The following is a 20,239-nucleotide window of genomic DNA, read 5'->3' as shown; positions in this document are numbered from 1 at the left end:
CCCATTGAAAGAGACCCTAAAGATGCTGCTGCTAAGTCACTTCAGTCGTGTCTGACTCTGTGCGACTCCATAGACAGCAGACCACCAGGCTCCCCATCCCTGGGATTCTCCAGGCAAGAACACTGGAGTGGGTTGCCATTTCCTTCTGCAAAAATGCTAAAATGTATTAATACATTCAGTATTCTCTTAGAATAAGTGGGTACTTAGGTTGACTTGGTGAAAGCTGGTTCAAAAGCATTAAGTAGTAATGCTGCTTAGGGTAGTAAGATATATTTAAGATTTCCTAATACTTACATTAGGAAAGACTGAGAATTATAATGAGATCATTTCTAAAATGTTATTATATTTGATTTTACCTAAATGTTATTTATCTTATCTAAATTATTTTTATCTTACCAAAATAATATAGAAACAGTAGTGATTGTAGTAAAAGCAACATGGATAGAAGCAGCCAAGAAATATTTCAGCTAGTACAGACAATCCACCTATCAAGTAAAATACTTGCTGGTGACCATAACTGTGTGTCTCATTTAACACTAACAACAACAACGTGTTTTATAAACAGATGATTCATGAAAAATGAAATAAATTTAGTTAAATTTATTTTTTTTAAAACAGTTTATTTTCAAATGAAATAGTAGTTTCAACAGAGTACAGTTTAGTAATTTAATCTTAAAAATTTTTTTTTCAGAGTGCTTATGCCATACCAACCATGGCTTTTTCATTTCTATGTCACACCTCAATACTGCCCATATACTGTGAACTTCAAAGGTACTATAGAATCCTGGAATATATTAAATGTATTCATTATTTCTTTTGACTTCTAGGACTTTCAGACTGAATGATATTCACCTCCATGAATCCCTTCCCTCCTATCACTTGATTCTAGGTGCTAGTTCTGTCTAAGTTGAGAATATTTCTTGGACGCATAATCCTTTGCACAGTAATTTAAAATCAGGAGTTCTGTTGTGTAGCTATTAATGAATCAGGGCTTGAGTGATTACGGAATCCTTATATCTAGTTATTTAGATTAATTCAGATGGTGCTAAGTCACTTCAGTTGTGTCCGACTCTTTGTGACCCTATGGACTGACTATAGCCTGCCAGGTTCCTCTGTCCATGGGATTCTCTAGGCAAGAATACTCAAGTGGGTTGTCATGCCCTCCTCCAGGGGGTCTTCCCGACCTAGGGATCGAACCCATGTCTGTCTCTGATTCTAATTTTGCCATTTTTGTCTTTTAGCCCTTCTAAGAAAAGGATGCAGAATGTAACCAATACAGCAATTGCTTTAAGTTTTCTCATTTATTTTATATCTGCCCTCTTTGGGTACCTCACTTTTTACGGTAAGTATCTTATTTCTTTATAGATGACAATATAAGCTGTTCTGTAGTTGATCTCACACCTGAATATGGACTTTGTTTCTGCCTTTCATTAGCAAGTTAATTTGTTCAGGCTGCCAGAATTCAGTGCACTCACTAGTGTGGTAGCTCTACAGGTCTTAAAAACTAATTTTCTTTCTTTTAAAAGAGTGGATCAAGTTCAAGATTGATAACTTTATATGAAAATTTTCTTAAAATAAACACCTAAAAATAAAATATTGGGCTGAGAAACACTGAAGTCTTTCTATGAAGGAAAAAAAAAGGACAATAATGATTTTATTTTTTTTAAGTTGAGATTTCAATATATTAGACTCTAGTTCAGCAGTTTGGGAGATTGAGAGAATCAGTCATCTTAATGGCAAAAGAACAAGTCAAGGAAGAAAAGAGTTTCATACTGGAATGTAGTTGTACACTTGAGTCAGAGACCTCTGCCTTCAGACTTAATCCACACAGTTTTGCGGTGTGTATTCGCCATGACCTTTCTCCCTAAATTCTTAAAAGATACTTTTAAATTCATAAAAGTGAAATTTTCTTTTATTTTTGAAAAGTTACATGCTTAGTGTGTTTTCTCTCTTCTGATAAGAACTTCAAGAAAAACTTAAAAGTCTAGAACAAGAGAAAAACTTATAAGCTCTCTTGTTTAATTTGCAAACACACTTGTTTAATTTGTAAACAAACACATGATAAATTACACTCAATTTGTCAAATTCTTGAATGCACTTTTCAGTTTATGAATGTTCTTATAACAACACTCCAGATAGATGGCTATTATTATTCTGTTTTGACACTGATTTCATGGTGAGTGGCCTTGTGTATATGTGTTTCAGGTTTTAGACATTCACAATGAGATGTAATGGTTTTCCCTGTCTCTTAGATATTTTTCAGCTCTAACAAGTTTTTGGACATTTACTTGCATAGCCACCTTTCCTAAGCCAGCAGAAAGGGTCTGGATTTTGAAACCCAACAAATATGGTTCAAAAAACCACTCTGCTCTAACTAGCTATGTGACCTTGAACAGGGTACTTCACCTTACACTACCTTCATCTCATCTGTAACACAGAGATAACTGTATAGAGTTGTATTGAAGAGGACACAAGTTGTATGTAAAATGCCTGTTACAGTGTCTGGCACACAGCTTTACTGCAATTATTTCATCATTTCAGGTGCCCTTTTTTCAGCACTATACTTCTCTCCTTACTCTCATTAATAAAGTCTAATTTAAATATAGTAACTTCTGTATATTATTATTAGTGTATTATCTTGGAGTTTTCAGTGTGTGAGAAAGTTATAATTGCTCTCTATAGTCCTTTTCTGGCTAACTCTACATCATTTCAACAGTAACAAAAGCAACTGATGAATTGAAATCTGCCCTTGCATTTTAGAATTGTGTCAGCTAACAGAGGTAGAGCTCTGCACACCATCAGGAAGAGCGTACTTCCTACTTCCAACATGATCATGGATACACTACAAGGAAAACTAAGATAGATTGTTTAATGTTTTTTGATCATTATTAGGGAAACAGCATTTTTGAAATACATGAACTATTTTTGGTTGTTAGGTTTGTTTTTGTACAGAGTTGAGCACAGTAAGACCTGTCTGCAGCAATGAGATACTCCAGCAGGGTCTTTGTTGGGAATTCAGCAAAAACTTTGTAGAATAGCTGTATGTTTTTATAAATTGAAATTGTCACCTGGCACAAATACTGTTCAGTTCAGTTCAGTCACTCAGTCATGTCCGACTCTTTGCAACCCCATGAACCACAGCGTGCCAGGCCTCCCTGTCCATCATCAACTGCTGGAGTCTACCCAAACCCATGTCCATTGAGTCGGTGATGCCATCCAATCTCATCCTCTGTCCTCCCCTTCTCCTACTGCCCTCAATCTTTCCCAGCATCAGGATCTTTTCAAATGAGTTAGCTCTTCACATCAGGTGGCCAAAGGATTGGAGTTTCAGCTTCAACATCAGTCCTTCCAATGAACACCCAGGACTGATCTCCTTTAGGATGGACTGGTTGGATCTCCTTGCAGTCCAAGGGACTCTCAAGAGTCTTCTCCAACACCACAGTTCAAAAGCATCAATTCTTCAGTGCTCAGCTTTCTTTATAGTCAAACTTTCACATCCATACATGACAACTGGAAAACCATTGCCTTGACTAGATGGAACTTTTTTGGCAAAGTAATGTTTGTCTCTGCTTTTTAATACGCTGTCTAGGTTGGTCATAACTTTCCTTCCAAGAAGTAAGTGTCTTTTAATTTCATGGCTGCACTCACCACCTGCAGTGATTTTGGAGCCCCCCCAAATAAAGTCAGCTACTGTTTCCACTATTTCCCCATCTATTTGCCATGAAGTGATGGGACCAGATGCCATGATCTTAGATTTCTGAATGTTCTAGTTAGGGATCTTCAAAACTGAGAAAAGTCCAAAAAGTGCCTCCTTTTATTCCCTATGGATAAACAGAACTATCTGGAGGAGACCTCAAATGCCTACCAATTTAGGATAGCCAAAAAGTAGTTATGTAAAAATTACCATGAGATGTTAGGAGCCTTGTTAAATTGTATGAAAGTTTATATTAAAAGGAAAGTGGAGGAAGGATGGATTTTAATACATCTGTTGAAGTAACATTTATTATGTAAGATGCAAGGTGTTTTACATACCTTGCCTAACTCATACCTTGCAACTCTGCAAGATACAGGTTCAGATAGGTTGGGCACCTTGGCTAGTACCTGCAGTTAATGAAGAATGAGTTGGGATTTGAATTCAGTTCTGACTCTCTCCAGAATCAATGCCTGTATTTCTGTGCTACCTTCTCAGGAATTATGCCATAGAATCTATTTTCCCATCATTCTCAGAGTGAACTTTTGGAAAAACCTGGCTTACTTAAGTTCCAGGTGTATCTCTATCTATCTGTCTACCTACCTATCTATGTATCTGTCTTTGCTTGAACACAGAGACTAAATATTTTCATCATGTACATGAAATGTTTCCTATACAGGGATTTTCTTGGTTATCGAGTAAAAGTTGTTGTCTCTGACTTAACCCTTCTCCACTGACTCAAATTTTTCAGAATATCCACATTTTATGTAATGGAGAACTGTGCATCTAAGAAAAATCACACAGTAGGTTGGTAGGTAGGTGATAGATAGAAGGAAAGAAAGAATGATATAAAAGTAGTTCCTTCTTCAGACAGAAGAAGATTTAGGAATTGGTTTGCTGTTCACAGTGTTTTCTTTTTTGCACTGAAAATCTTTTACAGTATTTTTCTATTGAAATAGCAGTAGCCTTCAGTCTTTCAGAAAGAAATTGCTGATTGAACCTGAGGCCTAATCAGAAGGGCTTGTCACAAAACAAGGCCTGGGTGGAGTGACCTGTCCAACAATAATGGCATGTCTCCTGTGTCTCCTGAATTAGTCCAGTGATCTTTCAGTTATTCTGCAGTAATCTTTATACAATCATCCCCTGTTTGACAGTGTATATTAAACAGGACAGCCACCTGGCTTCAGTAGAATATATATCTTGCAGAAATCACTGTTAGGTCCTTCCTGAGATTTGTAGAGATTTGTCTGAATCCGGAGAAGTGTGCTGTCCTCTATCCCTTACACATGTTAAGGCTCAGCTAAGAACACAGAACTGCTGGCTCAGGAAAAAGCCTTTTATCTCGGGAAAGTAGATCTGTGACAGGTATTTTGAATTTGTAATAAATCTAATTCCTCAGGCTTCTGGAGCTGCTTGGGGTCCTTTTATTCAGTGTTCTTAAGACTCAGTTAATATCTAAATTTTGTCAGGTTAAAGGGACCAATAAGTATGTACCTAGATTAATGATATTGGTTCTGATTACAGATGTTGAAGCATTATAAGGTGAGGAACAAAGTGTTCCTTTGGTGAGCAGGCCAAAACCCAAATGTTGTGTAATAACCAGACCATTTTAAAAGTCTACAAAGTTGTTAAGCAATAAGTGTTAATAACTCATTTTTATGATTCAGAAAATGAAAATAAAATAGTTTGCCATGTTTCTCCAAAGACTCACAAGTATCTCTCATAGTTGGGACTAGAATTCAGCTTTCCTGGCTCTTCTTAATTTCTTGCCTGGCCCATTAGTCCTGCATTATGTCAAGTATGTCTTTGATACTTTCCACAATTGGTTTCTATCCCGTTTCCATTGTTACTAATCTAGTTCAGATTCTCATTACTTCTCAGTGATTAGGACAGTAGCCTTCTGTTAGTCCTGTTTTGGATCTCTTTTTCTTCTAGTCTGTCTTCCTACTTAGTTTAAATCATAACATGCTGTTCTTCAGAAGCCATTGCATCTCTGTGGCCTACCAGATTGAGTCCTGACCGTACAAATAGCTCTGTTGCTTGGTCATTCATGCGTTTCCAGCCTTATTACCCGTCGCTGTTGGCTCTATAGTGCAGTCTTTCAGCCTCTCTGGTGCTCCTGGGCTGCCCGTTATCTCAGATGCAAATTCCCTTTGTTACTTGGTGGCTTCTGCTTGTGCTGGCTCTTGCTTCCAGAGAGAATTTCTCCCTCAATATCTTTGAGTGTGAGCACACATAGGTTAATTAATGTCATGCTCTCAGTAACCCTGTAGGTCAACATATTATTGTCCCCATTTTACAGATGTTAAAACCAAGAGACTCAAAGAAGTTAAGTTGCTACTAAGTAGTAAATTTTGAATCCTGGTCTGTTCAACCCCAGAATTCAAGTTCCTCTTCTGCTGTCTTGCTGCTCACTATCTCAGGATGACTCTCTTCAGGTTTTCCTGAATTTCTTTCATGTTCATCCCAAAGCCGTAGTTATCTTTCCCTGTTCAAAATCAGCATAGCTCTTTGTTTAGACCTTCTGCCACTTAAGTGTGTATCTGTGTTTATACACCTATTATATGTATGTGTCTTTCATCTATCACCCTTTAAATTTTAAGGTCTTTGAAAACAGAGTTGTGTTTGATTTGTTTTTTAACTTTCTCCAAAGTGACTTTCCCAGAGCATTCGGTCTCAAATTAAAAAACAAAACCCACCACTGTATTTTAAGTAGAAACTCATCTTTCCCTACACGGCAGTGATACGAAGTTCTCTTGAGTACTCACTCTTCACAGCCCTCGCCTGGCCTGGGGTGAGGACGACATAAGGGTATAAAGCAACACCAGGGAGCAAAGCATGGTCTGCTCACTCCGATTCTGCCGCTGACTACCACACCAGCTTGCTGAGGGGGCCATTGCCCTAGCATTGCAAATCTATAGATGAAATGTTGATGAAGCAGGTAACATGCATGAGACTATAAGGTCCTAGAAAACATCATGATATTAAGGAAAGGCTTTGGCATCAAAAAATTTGGATGTACAGTCCTGCCCCTTTGTCTTGTATGATCTTGGGCAAGTCAGTTAATATTTTTAACCTGGTGGTTTAGTCACCAAGTCATGTGTGACTCTTGCGACCCTATGCACTGTAGCTCGCCAGGCTCCTCTGTCCATGGTATTCTCCAAGCAAGAATACTGGAGTGGGTTGCCATTAGCTACTATCTTATATTGTTATCATAGGGACAAAATTCAGCAGTACACATGAAAGCGTTTTACAAAATAACACAGATGTTGCTTAAAACTTTCAGATTATGGAAAAGTTCTAAAGAGATTTTTTTTGAGATTATATATATATATATATATTCATTGTCATAATTTTAGAGAATCTGCCTGGGCTAATTTCTAGTTTCATTAAAAGAAAAGACAGCAAGTTCCAAGAAGATGTTTGACTAATGTGTCTGTGTTTCGTAGGATAGGAAGAAGGCCAGAGATGGATTTGGTATTGGGAATCCAAAATCTGTTAAGATCTATTTGTGCAAAGGAAAATAATGTTGCTATTATTAACATCTCAGTAGTTTATAATGTGATCCTTATTTTTTTTAATTTGCAGACAATGTGGCGTCAGAATTGCTGCAAGCTTACAGTAAATACTTGCCACATGATGTTGTCATCATGACTGTGAAGTTATGCATACTATTTTCTGTGCTTTTGACAGTCCCTCTAATCCACTTCCCTGTAAGTACTCTTCAAGGTTTTGTTCCTCGGTGTTGCAGCTCCCTAATATGGCAACACTAATTCTTTACAGACTAGAATGTTTGAATCACATCTAGCCTTGTATATCTTATTCATTTGTCAAGGAATTGATCAAAGACCTCATACTTGCATATGGCCCCATGAAAGCACAAAAATAACAGTGAACCACTAAACTAATTTGTGCTTTTTCAGATTTAGTTTAGATTTACGCTTTCCCACAGCATTGTTTCCAATTTAGAGACTATAGTTGTTCTAAAGTTTTTGGGGTTTTTTTTCCCCTTTAATTCTGTATTCAAAAGAATGTGTATGAAGAAGAAAAAGTCAAGTCAGCAAAAGTAAGCTCCTTCTGGTTTATTGGAAATTTATATAGTTTAATCTTCGTCACAAATTTTATTTGTTCTAGAATTATAGTTAAGGGGGGATCTTCATTCTGCATTAGTTGTGATACATAAGAATCTTAAGAATTTCTGGGAAAATAGAAACATAAACTTTGAGTACAAATGCTTCTACATGAATATCGTGAATCCCCAAACAGTGAGTTCCTGAAAACCTGAGCCTTCCCGATTTTTGCCTCCTTCCTGTGTGAACTGCAGTGCCATAAGTGCAGTGGGTCTGGATAGAAGTTTCTGGGCTGTGACATCCTGTTGCCTGCCTTGGCAGTGGGAAACATCATGGACTAGTTTTCTTATTTACATGCCGTGAAACAATAATATAACATAAAACAGTAAATGGAATTTCTTTACCATGGCATGACTTCTGTTTCTGTTTTGAACCATTTGTTCTTTTATCTGTTGAATTTCATGAAAATGATACCCTGAGATTTCTTCACACAGTGTTATGGTTAGTAATTCTGAAACTTATGCAACCTAAAGAAATTGCACGTGATGATTTTTTCAAGAACTAAACCAAGACAACTTTTATGCAGCTCACACAGATAGGTACATTTCTTAGTTTATGTGCAATAAATATTTTACAGTAACCATTTAGGCTATATTTTTGGCATCTAAATGGTTTGGAATATCATAGTAACCATGCCATACATGGGTTTCCCTAAGCAAGTAGTGTGGCTTTGACACTTCCTCTTTGCTTAAATCTGTTTCTTTTTCTGTTTTACAGGCAAGGAAAGCTTTAATGATGATGTTTTTTTCCAATTTTCCATTCTCATGGATTCGCCATTCTTTGATCACTCTAGCTCTCAATATCATCATTGTTTTACTTGCAATATATGTTCCTGACATTAGGAATGTATTTGGTATAGTTGGTAAGTTTTCTATTTCAAAAATTCCATTTTCTAAAATAGGTAAAATTGTCATCCAGTCTCACATCTGAATCTGACATTATTCTTTTTTGTTTTTCTCCCCACTTCAAGGTTCCAGTACATCAACGTGTTTGATTTTTGTGTTCCCAGGACTGTTTTATCTTAAAATGAGCAGAGAGGATTTTCTCTCATGGAAGAAGTTGGGGGTAGGTTGGGTTTTGTTTGTTTCTTCTAAGAATCTTATTTTAAGAAATAATTTGTAATTAAGTCTTTTACCTAAATCAAAAAAAGTTAATATATTTTGAACTACATACATTATTGGAGAGGGTGAAGGTTTTAAAAAATACTTCTAACTTTCTTTATCTTTTTCCTTATTTCTACAGGCATTTGTTTTGCTCATCTTTGGTATTTTGGTTGGTAATTTTAGTTTAGCACTCATTATTTTTAATTGGATTAATAAATGAAAGAAATTATTTTCCCACTTCCTGTGAAGAATATTTTACCTCCTTATGCAAAAAGGAACGATTATGGAAGGTACCTTGGATGAATCCTCTTTATATGGGTTAACATTTTTGCAAACTTAACAGAAAAGCAGAACAAAACAACAGTGGGTAGGAGAAAGTAGATGTAGCAGTTTTAATCAAAATAAGAAACAAACTCAAAATGCTCTGAAATGTGTTGACCATCTTTGTGAGTTTATTTTTTGAATTAATAGGGTAGTTTTAATGTTTACAGAGATAACTGAGCAGAAAGTACAGAGAGTTCTCATATATTCCCTCATTCTAGCACACCCATAGTTTCCCATATTACTAACATCTTGCATTAGTGAGGTACATTTGTTATACTTGATGAGCCAATATTGATATATTATTATTAACTGAAGTTCACAGTTTACATTCACTTTTGATGCAAGCATTGGCAACCACGAATCTTTTTACTGTCTCCATAAAAACCACGAGCCTTTCCTAAAACATTGTTTGGTGGAATCTTGCAGTATCTAACCTTGCAGACTGGCTTCTTTCACTTAGCAATATGTGTTTAAGCTTCCTCTATGTCTCTCCATAACTTGATAGCTCTTCTTTTCAGAATCACTGATAATATTCCATTGTATGGATGTACCACAGTTTGGGGCTTCCCAAAGTAGCATTCATGGTAAAGAACCTGCCTGCCAATGCAGGAGACTAAGAGACTGCAGGTTCCATCCCTGGGTCAGGAAGATCCCCTGAAGGAGGGCATGGCAACCCACTCCAGTGTTCTTGCCTGAAGAATCCTATGGACAGAGGAGCCTGGTGGGCTACCGTCCATAGGGTCGCAGAGTCGGGCACGACTGAAGCAACTTAGCACAGGTGCACTACAGTTTGTTTTTCCTTTCACCTGTTGAATGGCCTCTTGTTTGCTTTCAAATTTTGGCATTGTGGATACAGCTGTTACAAACATTTGTAGGCAAATTTTTGTGTGGACAGAGATTTTTAGCTTGTTTGGGTTCATACCAATACCAGAGACTTTGCTTCTTAGCAGTTGCTGCACTTGGTCTTGTAAGAAACTGCCTAACAGCCTTCCAAAGTGGGCTGTAACAGTTTGCAGTCCTGCCAGCAATGTGTCAGAGTTCCTGTTGTTGCATATCCTCGCCAGCATCAGGTGTTGTCAGTATTTTGGGTTTTCACCATTCTAATAATGGGTGTGCGATTGTAGTAATATCTCATTTTTGTTTTAATTTGCATTTCCCTAATGACATATGATGTTGAACATGCTTATTTACCATCTGTATATTTTCTTTGGTGAGGTTCTGATTTTTAAAATTGGGTTGTTTTTCACTGTTGAGTCTTGAGCATTCTTTATGTATTTTAGATACCAATCCTTTATCAGATATGTCTTTTGCAAAGATTTTCTCCCAGTCTGTGGGTTGTCTTTTCATTCTCTTAACAGCATCTTTCACCAAGAAGTTTTTTAATGTTATTAAATATACTGAGATAATTTTTTGTTTCTTTGTTTTATTTTTTAACAAATCAGTACATTGTTTATATACTAAATTAAATCTTAGTTCATGCGTTAATGTCAATATCAGTCACTCATAACAAAACTGTGGGATTATTTCACGTCGTATTTTGCCCTGACTCCAAATCCTGACTAAGAAACTTAATGGTTTTCCTCTGGTATACAGTATGAGATAGAGCTGTGATGACTGGCTGTGGATTTGAAGGTTCTCTGAACCTTCTCATTTGTCACTAAAACATGTGACTTTCTACTTGACAAACAGAGACAAATATTGATGATTTATATCATATTTTGTTTGGAAGTTATAGATCATTCCCACCTTCCTATTGCTGTGGCTTATTCCTGGTTGGAAACCAGCAGTTAGGTTCCCCCCTCCCCCACCGCCCCGGGGCGTGTTCTGTGTAAAGGCGCCTTGTTAGCAGCCTGCGAAAGCCAGGGTGTATCAGTAAAATGTAATCCTGCCCCAGAGCACATGTAAAGTAGAGAATTACATGCAAACTGCCAATTTGCATGTATGAAAACACACACTTTTGCAGGTGTCCCCTTGCTTCCCGCTTAGGAAATGGGCTGAAAAATTGATAACTGAGCTGCTCTTTTGAGTTAGATATCTCTTTGGCAACTTGCGATCAGCACGGTGTAATGGAAAAACTCCAAGTTTGGGGGTTAGAAAGACATAGATGAAAATCTCAGTGAGTTTAGATGAACTACTTAACCTCTCTAAACCTCTACTTTCACATCGGTATTAAATGGAGTTAATACCAATTATACAGGGTTGTGTTGAGAGGATTAAAAGGCCTTGTATAAATTAGGTGCAGACCAAAACAGGCTCTCTTAATAGATTGGATATTTATCCCCTTTTTTTCCATCCCTTCACCTTGACCTGTAAAATGAATTTGCTTTCGGACAAGGACATGGAATTTCTTCCTCTTCCATCTTGCACAACTATTATGTTTAGAATCTTTCTAGCCATCACTCACAGGAGAACTGGCCCCATGTGCATTCCTTTTAGTGCTTTCCCACATTTCTATGGAAATTATAGATCCAAATACAAATAGGTGTTCAGCTGCTAAAATAAATCTAACTCCAGTAATACCAAAATAACCCTAAATCTGCAGCAGATGCAAGGATGTCCCCAGGGGCAGATGTTAAGTGTGATGACAGGTGGGCATCAGTTAATACATTTGTCACCTGCTCACAAGATGGGATCATGGGAGGTTTGGCAAAGGGACAAGTAACCTATTTAACACTGCCCAAAACTTAGTCAATATCAAGAGAAATTATTTGTAGAGGTGTTTATTTTACTTTAATAGTCTGCCTTATCTAGTTGCCTGTTTGGAGTTGTAACTTTTCCCTAGGAGTTTGGAGGAAGCTAGTAAGATGATTAGTAAAAAGCAGTGCCCCCTTCATCAGGATTTCACATAAAACCTTACTCAAGTACTCCTCAGCATTTTTCCTGGGAAATATAGGCCTTCTCATTTTGGGCTTAATGTTCATAATTTATTAGGTAATAACTATTTAAAATAAAACTAAGTAAAGCACAAAATCTATATTTTTCTAACACTTGGAGACTTGTTTGCTAAATTAAAAGACGAAGTGCTGAGAATATAAATTACTTTCATATGTTGAAGGTGAATGTTTAAACTGTACTTTTTTTTCAGAGAATGTTTACTCATGAGCTTAGCATTTAAATGGTTAAAACAAGCCTTTGAAGTTAACACTCCATTAAGATGAATGGGGGTAGTTCACACCTCTGCTGGCGCTGTATTATTTCAGTCTGGCTGTGGAGAAAACAAGACAGCAGTAGGTTGATTTACTGTGTGAAGGCCCTTTAAACACCCAAGTCTGGAAATCTTTGTTGTTTTTTTTCTTTTCCATCTAGAAAGAGAACCTGAAATACAGCACAATTTAGGTTTAGAAATGAAGTCTTGAAAGTTAAATAGCATAGGTTTTGTTATCTCTGGAAACTCCTAACTGGCACTTGATGGGTAGCTAGTTACCAGGTCAGCCCTACCTCTCTGGCTTTGTTTGCTTCTGTACCCTCGTGTTTCTTCCTATCATGGCACCCTTTAAATTTAAGCTTGGTACCCTGGTGTACGGGGCTTCCCAGATGGCTCAGTGGTAAAGAATCTGCTTGCCAATGCAGGAGGTACAGATTTGATCCCTTGGTGGAAGAGCTATAGCCATTTGACCGTGAAATTATTTGTTTTAGGAATAAGATTACGTGAGCACAAATGAAATGGTATTGTATGAGATGTTAATGAGTGTGGAAGATCAGATTTTTTTCTTCTGTGTTTTCGGCCCTGTGTATTTGCAGGATCAGGTTCCTAGACAATTTGAGGGGAGCTGGGTGTGGAGAGTGTTTCCATTTGGGCTAACTTCAGTGCTGACACTGCCAGTATAGTCTATGGAGATGGAGAGTAGATGCTAGAAACAAAGGGACTCAAACCATCCATTTTAACCTGCTTTCCTTCTTGGCATGTTGACAGTACTCTGGCTGTGTTAGAATTAACCCTATTGGAAATATACTTTGTTTCCTGCAACTCTGCCTGTATTTTAGGTGTCATAATTTTTGATCTAAGAACTTCTCAGAACCTTCTATAGAATAAGAAATTAGCTTTTCTAACTTAAACATATAATTTATTCATCTTTCTACCACAATCCTCCTAAATATAGTCTTTTTATAATGAAGCAGGCAAAATGGGAAAGCAAAATTTTGACAAAGGATGAGTAAAGATGTGATGGAGGTTGTTTCCCCAGTGCCATCAGAATTCTTTGCTTCTCATCCTTCCTAAACAACCTGATGTATGGTTTTGCTATCATCGTGATCCAGTGTCCCGGCTTGCCAGCCTGTCAATCAGAATGAGCAATTATGAGGAGCAGGAAGACTCATCTTGGCTGATGGCCAGGTGGACAGGTGGGAGTGAGAGGTTTTTTTCACCTATGGGACAAAGTAAATGGTGGAGAGGGAAATGGAGTTGCCAGGGGAAAAAAGAAGAACAGATGAATTAAAAGGCATTATAATGTGAAATGTTATAAAGAAAAAAACTTGCAGAGAAATGTTTCCCACTTGTTTGAATGTATATGTGTTTTATATTATGTTGATTAGTGCACTGATGCACAACACCAGTAAGGGAGCTGGCTAATTCCACCAAGCAAACAGTTACAGAGCACATATTGTGTACTGGCAGTCTCGCTGGACCTAAAGGTGTGAAGGTAAATAAAGCACATTTTTTCCAGAAAAAAAAAAAAAAATGCTTAGATACAACTCAGATTTTTCTGACTGAACATTTTCAGGTGGACTTGGTAAGTGAAACTGCATAACCCAAAGGAGAAATTATATCTCTATATATTTCATTTACGTATCTCTGTATACACAGATATGGGCTTCCCTGGTGGCTCGTGTCTGATGATGGTAAAAAATCTGCCTGCAGTGCAGGAGACCTGGGTTCAATCCCTGGGTGAGGAAGATCCCCTGGAGAGGGGAATGGCTATCCACTCCAGGATTCTTGCCTGCAGAATTCCATGGACAGAGGAGCCTGGTGAGCTATAGTCCATGGACTGCAAAGAGTCAGACATTACTGGACGACTAATTTTTTTTATACACAGATATATATACACACACACATATATACATATATGGAGAAGGAAATAACAACCCACTCCAGTATTCTTGTCTGAGAATCCCATGGACGGAGGAGTTTGGTGGGCTACAGTCCACGGGTCACAAAGAGTCAGACACGACTTCACTTTCACTTTCACTTATATACATATATATTGATTTTGGAGTCAAACTTACTTGTGTCCAAATCCCAGCTTTACCTCTTTTTGTCTAATTTAGGAAAAGTTACTTTAATTCTTTGAAGACCTTCTATGTTTGAACACTGAGTTTTCTCTTAACCAGGGAAAATATACCTTGTGTCTTTGTTGTGTGTATGCTTAGTCGCTCAGTCATGTCCAACTCTTGCGACCCCATAGACAGTAGTCTGCCAGGCTCCTCTGTCCAAGGGATTCTCCAGACAAGAATACTGGAGTGGGTTGCCATTTCCTTCTCCGGGGGATCTTCCCAACCCAGGAATTAAACCCAGTTCTCCTGCATTGCAGGCAGATAATTTACTGATTGAGCTAGCACAAGTGAAATCAAGATTGCTGGGAGAAATATCAATAACCTCAGATACGCCAATGATACCACACTTATGGTAGAAAGTGAAGAACTAAAGAGCCTCTTGATGAAAGTGAAAGAGGAGGGTGAAAAAGTTGGCTTAAAACTCAACATTCAGAAAACTAAGATCATGGCCTCTGGTCCCATCACTTCATGGCAAATAGATGGGGAAACAGTGGAAACAGTGACAGACTTTAATTTTGGGGGGCTCCAAAATCACTGCCGATGGTGACTGTAGCCATGAAATTAAAAGACGCTTTCTCCGTGGAAGAAAAGTTATGACCAAGCTAGACAGCATATTAAAAAGCAGACACATTATTTTGCCAACAAAGATATGTCTAGTCAAAGCTAGACCCACATCCAAGGTCAGGGGCAGCAGCAGCGGCCTAGAGGAGCTACTCCACGTCCAAAGTGAGGAGTAGTGGCTGTGCTTTGCTGAAGCAGCTGTGAACAGATACCTCACATCCAAGGTAAGAGAAACCCGAGTAAGATGGTAGGCACTGAGAGAGGGCATCAGAGGGCAGACATGGAAACCACAATCACAGACAACTAGCCAGTCTGATCACACGGACCACAGCCTTGTCTAACTCAATGAAACTAAACCATGCCATGTGGGGCCACCCAAGATGGACGGGTCAGGGTGGAGAGGTCTGACAGAATGTGGTCCACTGGAGAAGGGAATGGCAAACCACTTCAGTATTTTTGCCTTGAGAACCCCATGAACAGTATGAAAAGGCAAAATGATAGGACCCTGAAAGATGAACTCCCCAGGTCGGTAGGTGCCCAATATACTGTGATCAGTGGAGAAATAACTCCAGAAAGAATGAAGGGATGCAGCCAAAGCAAAAACAACATCCACATGTGAATGTGACTGGTGATAGAAGCAAGGTCCGATGCTGTAAAGAGCAATATTGCATAGGAACCTGGAATATTAGGTCCATGAATCAAGACAAATTGGAAGTGGTCAAACAGGAGATGGCAAGAGTGAACATTGACATTCTAGGAATCAGCAAACTAAGATGGACTGGAATGGGTGAATTTAAGTCAGATGACCATTATATTTACTACTGTGGACAGGAAATCCCTTAGAAGAAATGGAGTAGCCATCATAGTCAATGAAAGAGTCCAAAATGCAATACTTGGATGCAATCTTAAAAATGACAGAATGGTCTCTAATCGTTTCCAAGGCAAACCATTCAATATCATGGTAATCCAAGCCTGTGCCCCTACCAGTATTGCTGAAGAGTCTGAAAGTGAACAGTTCAATGAAGACCTACAAGACCTTTTAGAACTAACAACCCCAAAAGATGTCCTTTTCATTATAGGGGACTGGAATGCAAAGTAGGAAGTCAGGAAACACCTGGGGTAACAGGCAAATTTGGCCTTGGCATACAGAATGAAACAGGGCAAAGGCTAATAGAGTTCTGCCAAGAGAATGCATTGGTCATAACAAACACCCTCTTCCAACAACACAAGAGAAGACTCTACACATGGACATCATCAGACAGTCAACACCAAAATCAAATTGATTATATTCTTTGCAGAAAAAGATGGAGAAGCTCTATACAGTTAGCAAAAAAAAGACCAGGAGCTGACTGTGGCTCAGTTCATGAACCCCTTATTGCCAAATTCAGACATAAATTGAAGAGAGTGGAGAAAACCACCAGACCATTCAGGGATTACCTGAATCAAATCCCTTATGACTATACAGTAGAAGTGAGAAATAAATTTAAGGGACTAGATCTGACAGACAGAGTGCCTGATGAACTATGGAATGAGGTTCGTGACATTGTACAGGAGACAGGGATCAAGACCATCCCCAAGAAAAAGAAATGCAAAAAAGCAAAATGGCTGTCTGAGGAGGCCTTACAAATAGCTGTGAAAAGAAGAGAAGCAAAAAGCAAAGGAGCAAAGGAAAGATATACCTATTTGAATGCAGAGTCCCAAAGAATAGCAAGGAGAGATAAGAAAGCCTTCTTCAGCGATCAATGCAAAGAAATAGGGGAAAACAATAGAATGGGAAAGACTAGAGATCTCTTCAAGAAAACTAGAGATACAAAGGGACCATTTCATGCAAAGATGGGCTCGATAAAAGGACAGAAATGGTATGCACCTAACAGAAGCAGAAGATATTAAGAAGAGGTGGCAAGAATACACGGAAGTCTGTACAAAAGAGATCTTCACGACCCACATAATCATGATGGTGTGATCACTCACCTAGAGCCAGACATCCTGGAATGTGAAGTCAAGTGGGCCTTAGGAAGCATCGCTAAGAACAAAGCTAGTGGAGGTGATGGAATTCCAGTTGAGCTATTTCAAATCCTGAAAGATGATGCTGTGAAAGTGCTGCACTCAATATGCCAGCTAATTTGGAAAACTCAACAGTGGCCATAGGACTGGAAAAGGTCAGTGTTCATTCCAATCCCAAAGAAAGGCAATGCCAAAGAATGCTCAAACTACCGCACAATTGCACTCATCTCACACACTAGTAAAGTACTGCTCAAATTCTCCAAGCCAGGCTTCAGCATTACATGAACCGTGAACTTCCAGATGTTCAAGCTGGATTTAGAAAGGCAGAGGAACAAGAGATCAAATTGCCAACATCTGCTGGATCATCAAAAAAGCAAGAGAGTTCCAGAAAAACATCTATTTCTACTTTATTGACTATGCCAAAACCTTTGACTGTGTGGATCACAATAAACTGTGGAAAATTTTGTGGAAAAAGAGATGGGAATACCAGACCACCTGACCTGCCTCTTGAGAAACCCATATGCAAGTCAGGAAGCAACAGTTAGAGCTGGACATGGAACAACAGACTGGTTCCAAATAGGAAAAGGAGTACATCAAGGCTGTATATTGTCACCCTGCTTATTTAACTTCTATGCAGAGTACATCATGAGACATGCTGGGCTGGAAGAAGCACAAGCTGGAATCAAGCTTGCTGAGAGTAATATCAATAACCTCAGATTTGCAGATGATACCACCCTTATGGCAGAAAGTGAAGAAGATCTAAAAGCCTCTTGATGAAAGTGAAACAGGATAGTGAAAAAGTTGGCTTAAAAACTCAACATTCAGAAAATGAAGATCATGGCATCTGGTCCCATCACTTCATGGCAAATAGATGGGGAAACAGTGGAAACAGTGTCAGACTTTATTTTTCTGGGCTCCAAAAATCACTGCCGATGTTGATTGCAGCCATGAAATTAAAAGACGCTTACTCCTTGGAACGAAAGTTATGACCAATCTAGACAGTATATTAAAAAGCAGAGACATCACTTTGCCAACAAAGGTCCATCTAGTCAAGGCTATGGTTTTTCCAGTGGTCATGTATTCATGTGAGAGTTGGACTATAAAGAATGCTGAGCACTGAAGAATTGATGCTTTTGAACTGTGGTGTTGGAGAAGACTCTTGAGAGTCCCTTGGACCGCAAGGGGGTCCAGTCAGTCCATCCTAAAGGAGATCAGTCCTGGGTGTTTTTTGGAAGGACTGATGCTAAAGCTGAAACTCCAATCCTTTGGCCACCTGATGCGAAGAGCTAACTCATTTGAAGAGATCCTGATGCTGGGAAAGATTGAGGGCAGGAGAAGGGGACGACAGAGGATGAGATGGTTGGATGGCATCACTGACTCAATGGACATGGGTTTGGGTGGACTCTGGGAGTGGGTGATGGACAGGGAGGCCTGGCATGCTGCAGTTCATGGGATCGCAAAGAGTCGGACACAACTGAGTGACTGAAGTGAACTGAACTGAGTCAAAGCTATGATTTTTCCAGTAGTCATGTATGGATGTGAGAGTTGTACTATAAAGAAAGCTGATCGTTGAAGAATTGATGCTTTTGAACTGTGGTTGGAGAAGACTCTTCAGAGTCCCTTGGACTGCAAGGAGATCCAACCAGTCAGTCCATGTTAAAGGAAATCAGTCCTGACCTTTCATTGGAAGGAGGGATGCTAAAGCTGAAACTCTAATACTTTGGCCACCTGATGTGAGGAATGGACTCATTAGAAAAGATCCTGATGCTGGGAGAGATTGAAGGCAGGAGGAAAACGGGACAACAGAGGATGAGGTGGTTGGATGGCATCCCCAACACGATGGACATGAGTTTGAGTAAGCTCCAGAAGTTGGTGATGGACAGGGAAGCCTGGCATGCTGCAGTCCATGGGATCGAAGAGTTGGACACGACTAAGTGACTGACTTGAACAAGGGAAACGTTCTCTGTTAAGCTCTGAATTGAATATAACTCCAATTTCATTACTTGATGTTTCCTCAAATCACATAGTTTCCAAAACCATGTATATCTTCTCCATTCTCTGCTATCAACCAATAGTCAGCAGCCTGATCAGAAAATAGTGTTCTAGAAATAATCCTGACCCATGCAGTTTGTTTTCACTACTGATGTATTCTGTCCCAGAAAAAATAATTTTTGTAGTTTTGTAATACATACTCTGTTTTTACATCAGTTTTTTCACAATGTCATTACACTTTAGACTTACAAAGTGTGTGATCATGAATCTTGATTCTAGAGCATTAGGGTTGTTTCCTGCTTTTTGACATTCTTCCTTATCTTGCCCTTTCTTCATCCCATGAAAGAGGATGAAAATGTTCACAGATGAAAATGTTCGATGACCCAAGTCTAACTACCGAACCCCCAGCCCACCACTAGAAACCTTTCTTCCAAGTCATCAACCTCATCTCTGGGTGCAGTTATTATATTCCTATTGTGTCATCTAACTAGCTTTTCTTCAGGTTCCCTGGAAGAATCTCCCAAGTTAGTAGGCACAAACTAAATTCTCACTTATTCTTCGTGTTTCTAGTTGTTCTTGGCCATTTCCTCTTGGGTGCCACACAGTGACCTCAGACTCAGTGTGTCCAAATCTATCCCCTCCACAGTTTTCCCATGGCTGTCAGTGGCCCCACTCTTTTAATCCAGCCTCTCAGCTGGTTTTCTTGTTTCCATCCATGCCACCTGCAGGCCATGTTCACAGTACAGGCAGAGTTATCGTTTAAATATGTAAGTCAGATCACTTCACCACCCTACTTGATTTTCTCCCATGGTTTCCAAGCTCACAATGCCATGGCCTACAAGGCTCAGTTTCTTTGGCACCTACTCATTTCTCTGACCTCACCTAATATCTGTCTTTTGCTTGTCTCTAGCACGCAGGCTTATCTGTCTCTTAAACACACCAAGGCTGTTGCTGTGGGCTTACTCTTTTCCCTTGTTAGACCATTCTCTTCAAATCCCTTTGCACGCTTGGCTCCTCATCATCAATCCTCAGCTCAAACATCACCCTCTCAGAGAGGTCTTCTCTGACCATCTAATGTAAACAAGTGACTCCTAGCATACAGTCATGATTTATAACTTTACCCTATTAGACTTGCATATTTTTTTGTTGCCTGTGTCCATTGG

At 38.9% G+C, this 20,239-nt stretch overlaps 1 protein-coding gene across 2 annotated transcripts in view; it reads left to right on the top strand.

The window, feature by feature from the left end:
* The window catches only part of SLC38A6 (solute carrier family 38 member 6), a 68,833-nt gene extending 58,397 nt beyond the window's left edge, over nucleotides 1-10,436 (top strand). For both annotated transcript variants that reach the window (XR_005718672.1, XM_040226318.1), the window contains 6 exons: nucleotides 692-771; nucleotides 1,242-1,342; nucleotides 7,280-7,404; nucleotides 8,539-8,683; nucleotides 8,792-8,886; nucleotides 9,064-10,436. Coding sequence is in view for 1 of the 2 variants with exons in the window: in XM_040226318.1 (XP_040082252.1) it covers nucleotides 692-771; nucleotides 1,242-1,342; nucleotides 7,280-7,404; nucleotides 8,539-8,683; nucleotides 8,792-8,886; nucleotides 9,064-9,144 (627 nt within the window). In the remaining variant the exon portion in view is untranslated. The remainder of the gene's footprint in view (nucleotides 1-691; nucleotides 772-1,241; nucleotides 1,343-7,279; nucleotides 7,405-8,538; nucleotides 8,684-8,791; nucleotides 8,887-9,063) is intronic.
* The last annotated feature ends 9,803 nt before the right edge of the window (nucleotides 10,437-20,239 follow it).

The sequence above is a fragment of the Oryx dammah genome, unplaced genomic scaffold (genome assembly GCF_014754425.2).
Source record: "Oryx dammah isolate SB20612 unplaced genomic scaffold, SCBI_Odam_1.1 HiC_scaffold_26, whole genome shotgun sequence".
Classification (NCBI taxonomy): domain Eukaryota; kingdom Metazoa; phylum Chordata; class Mammalia; order Artiodactyla; family Bovidae; genus Oryx; species Oryx dammah.
The sequence above is the reverse complement of the archived record's forward strand: the minus strand, read 5'-3'. Positions and strand labels throughout refer to the sequence as shown.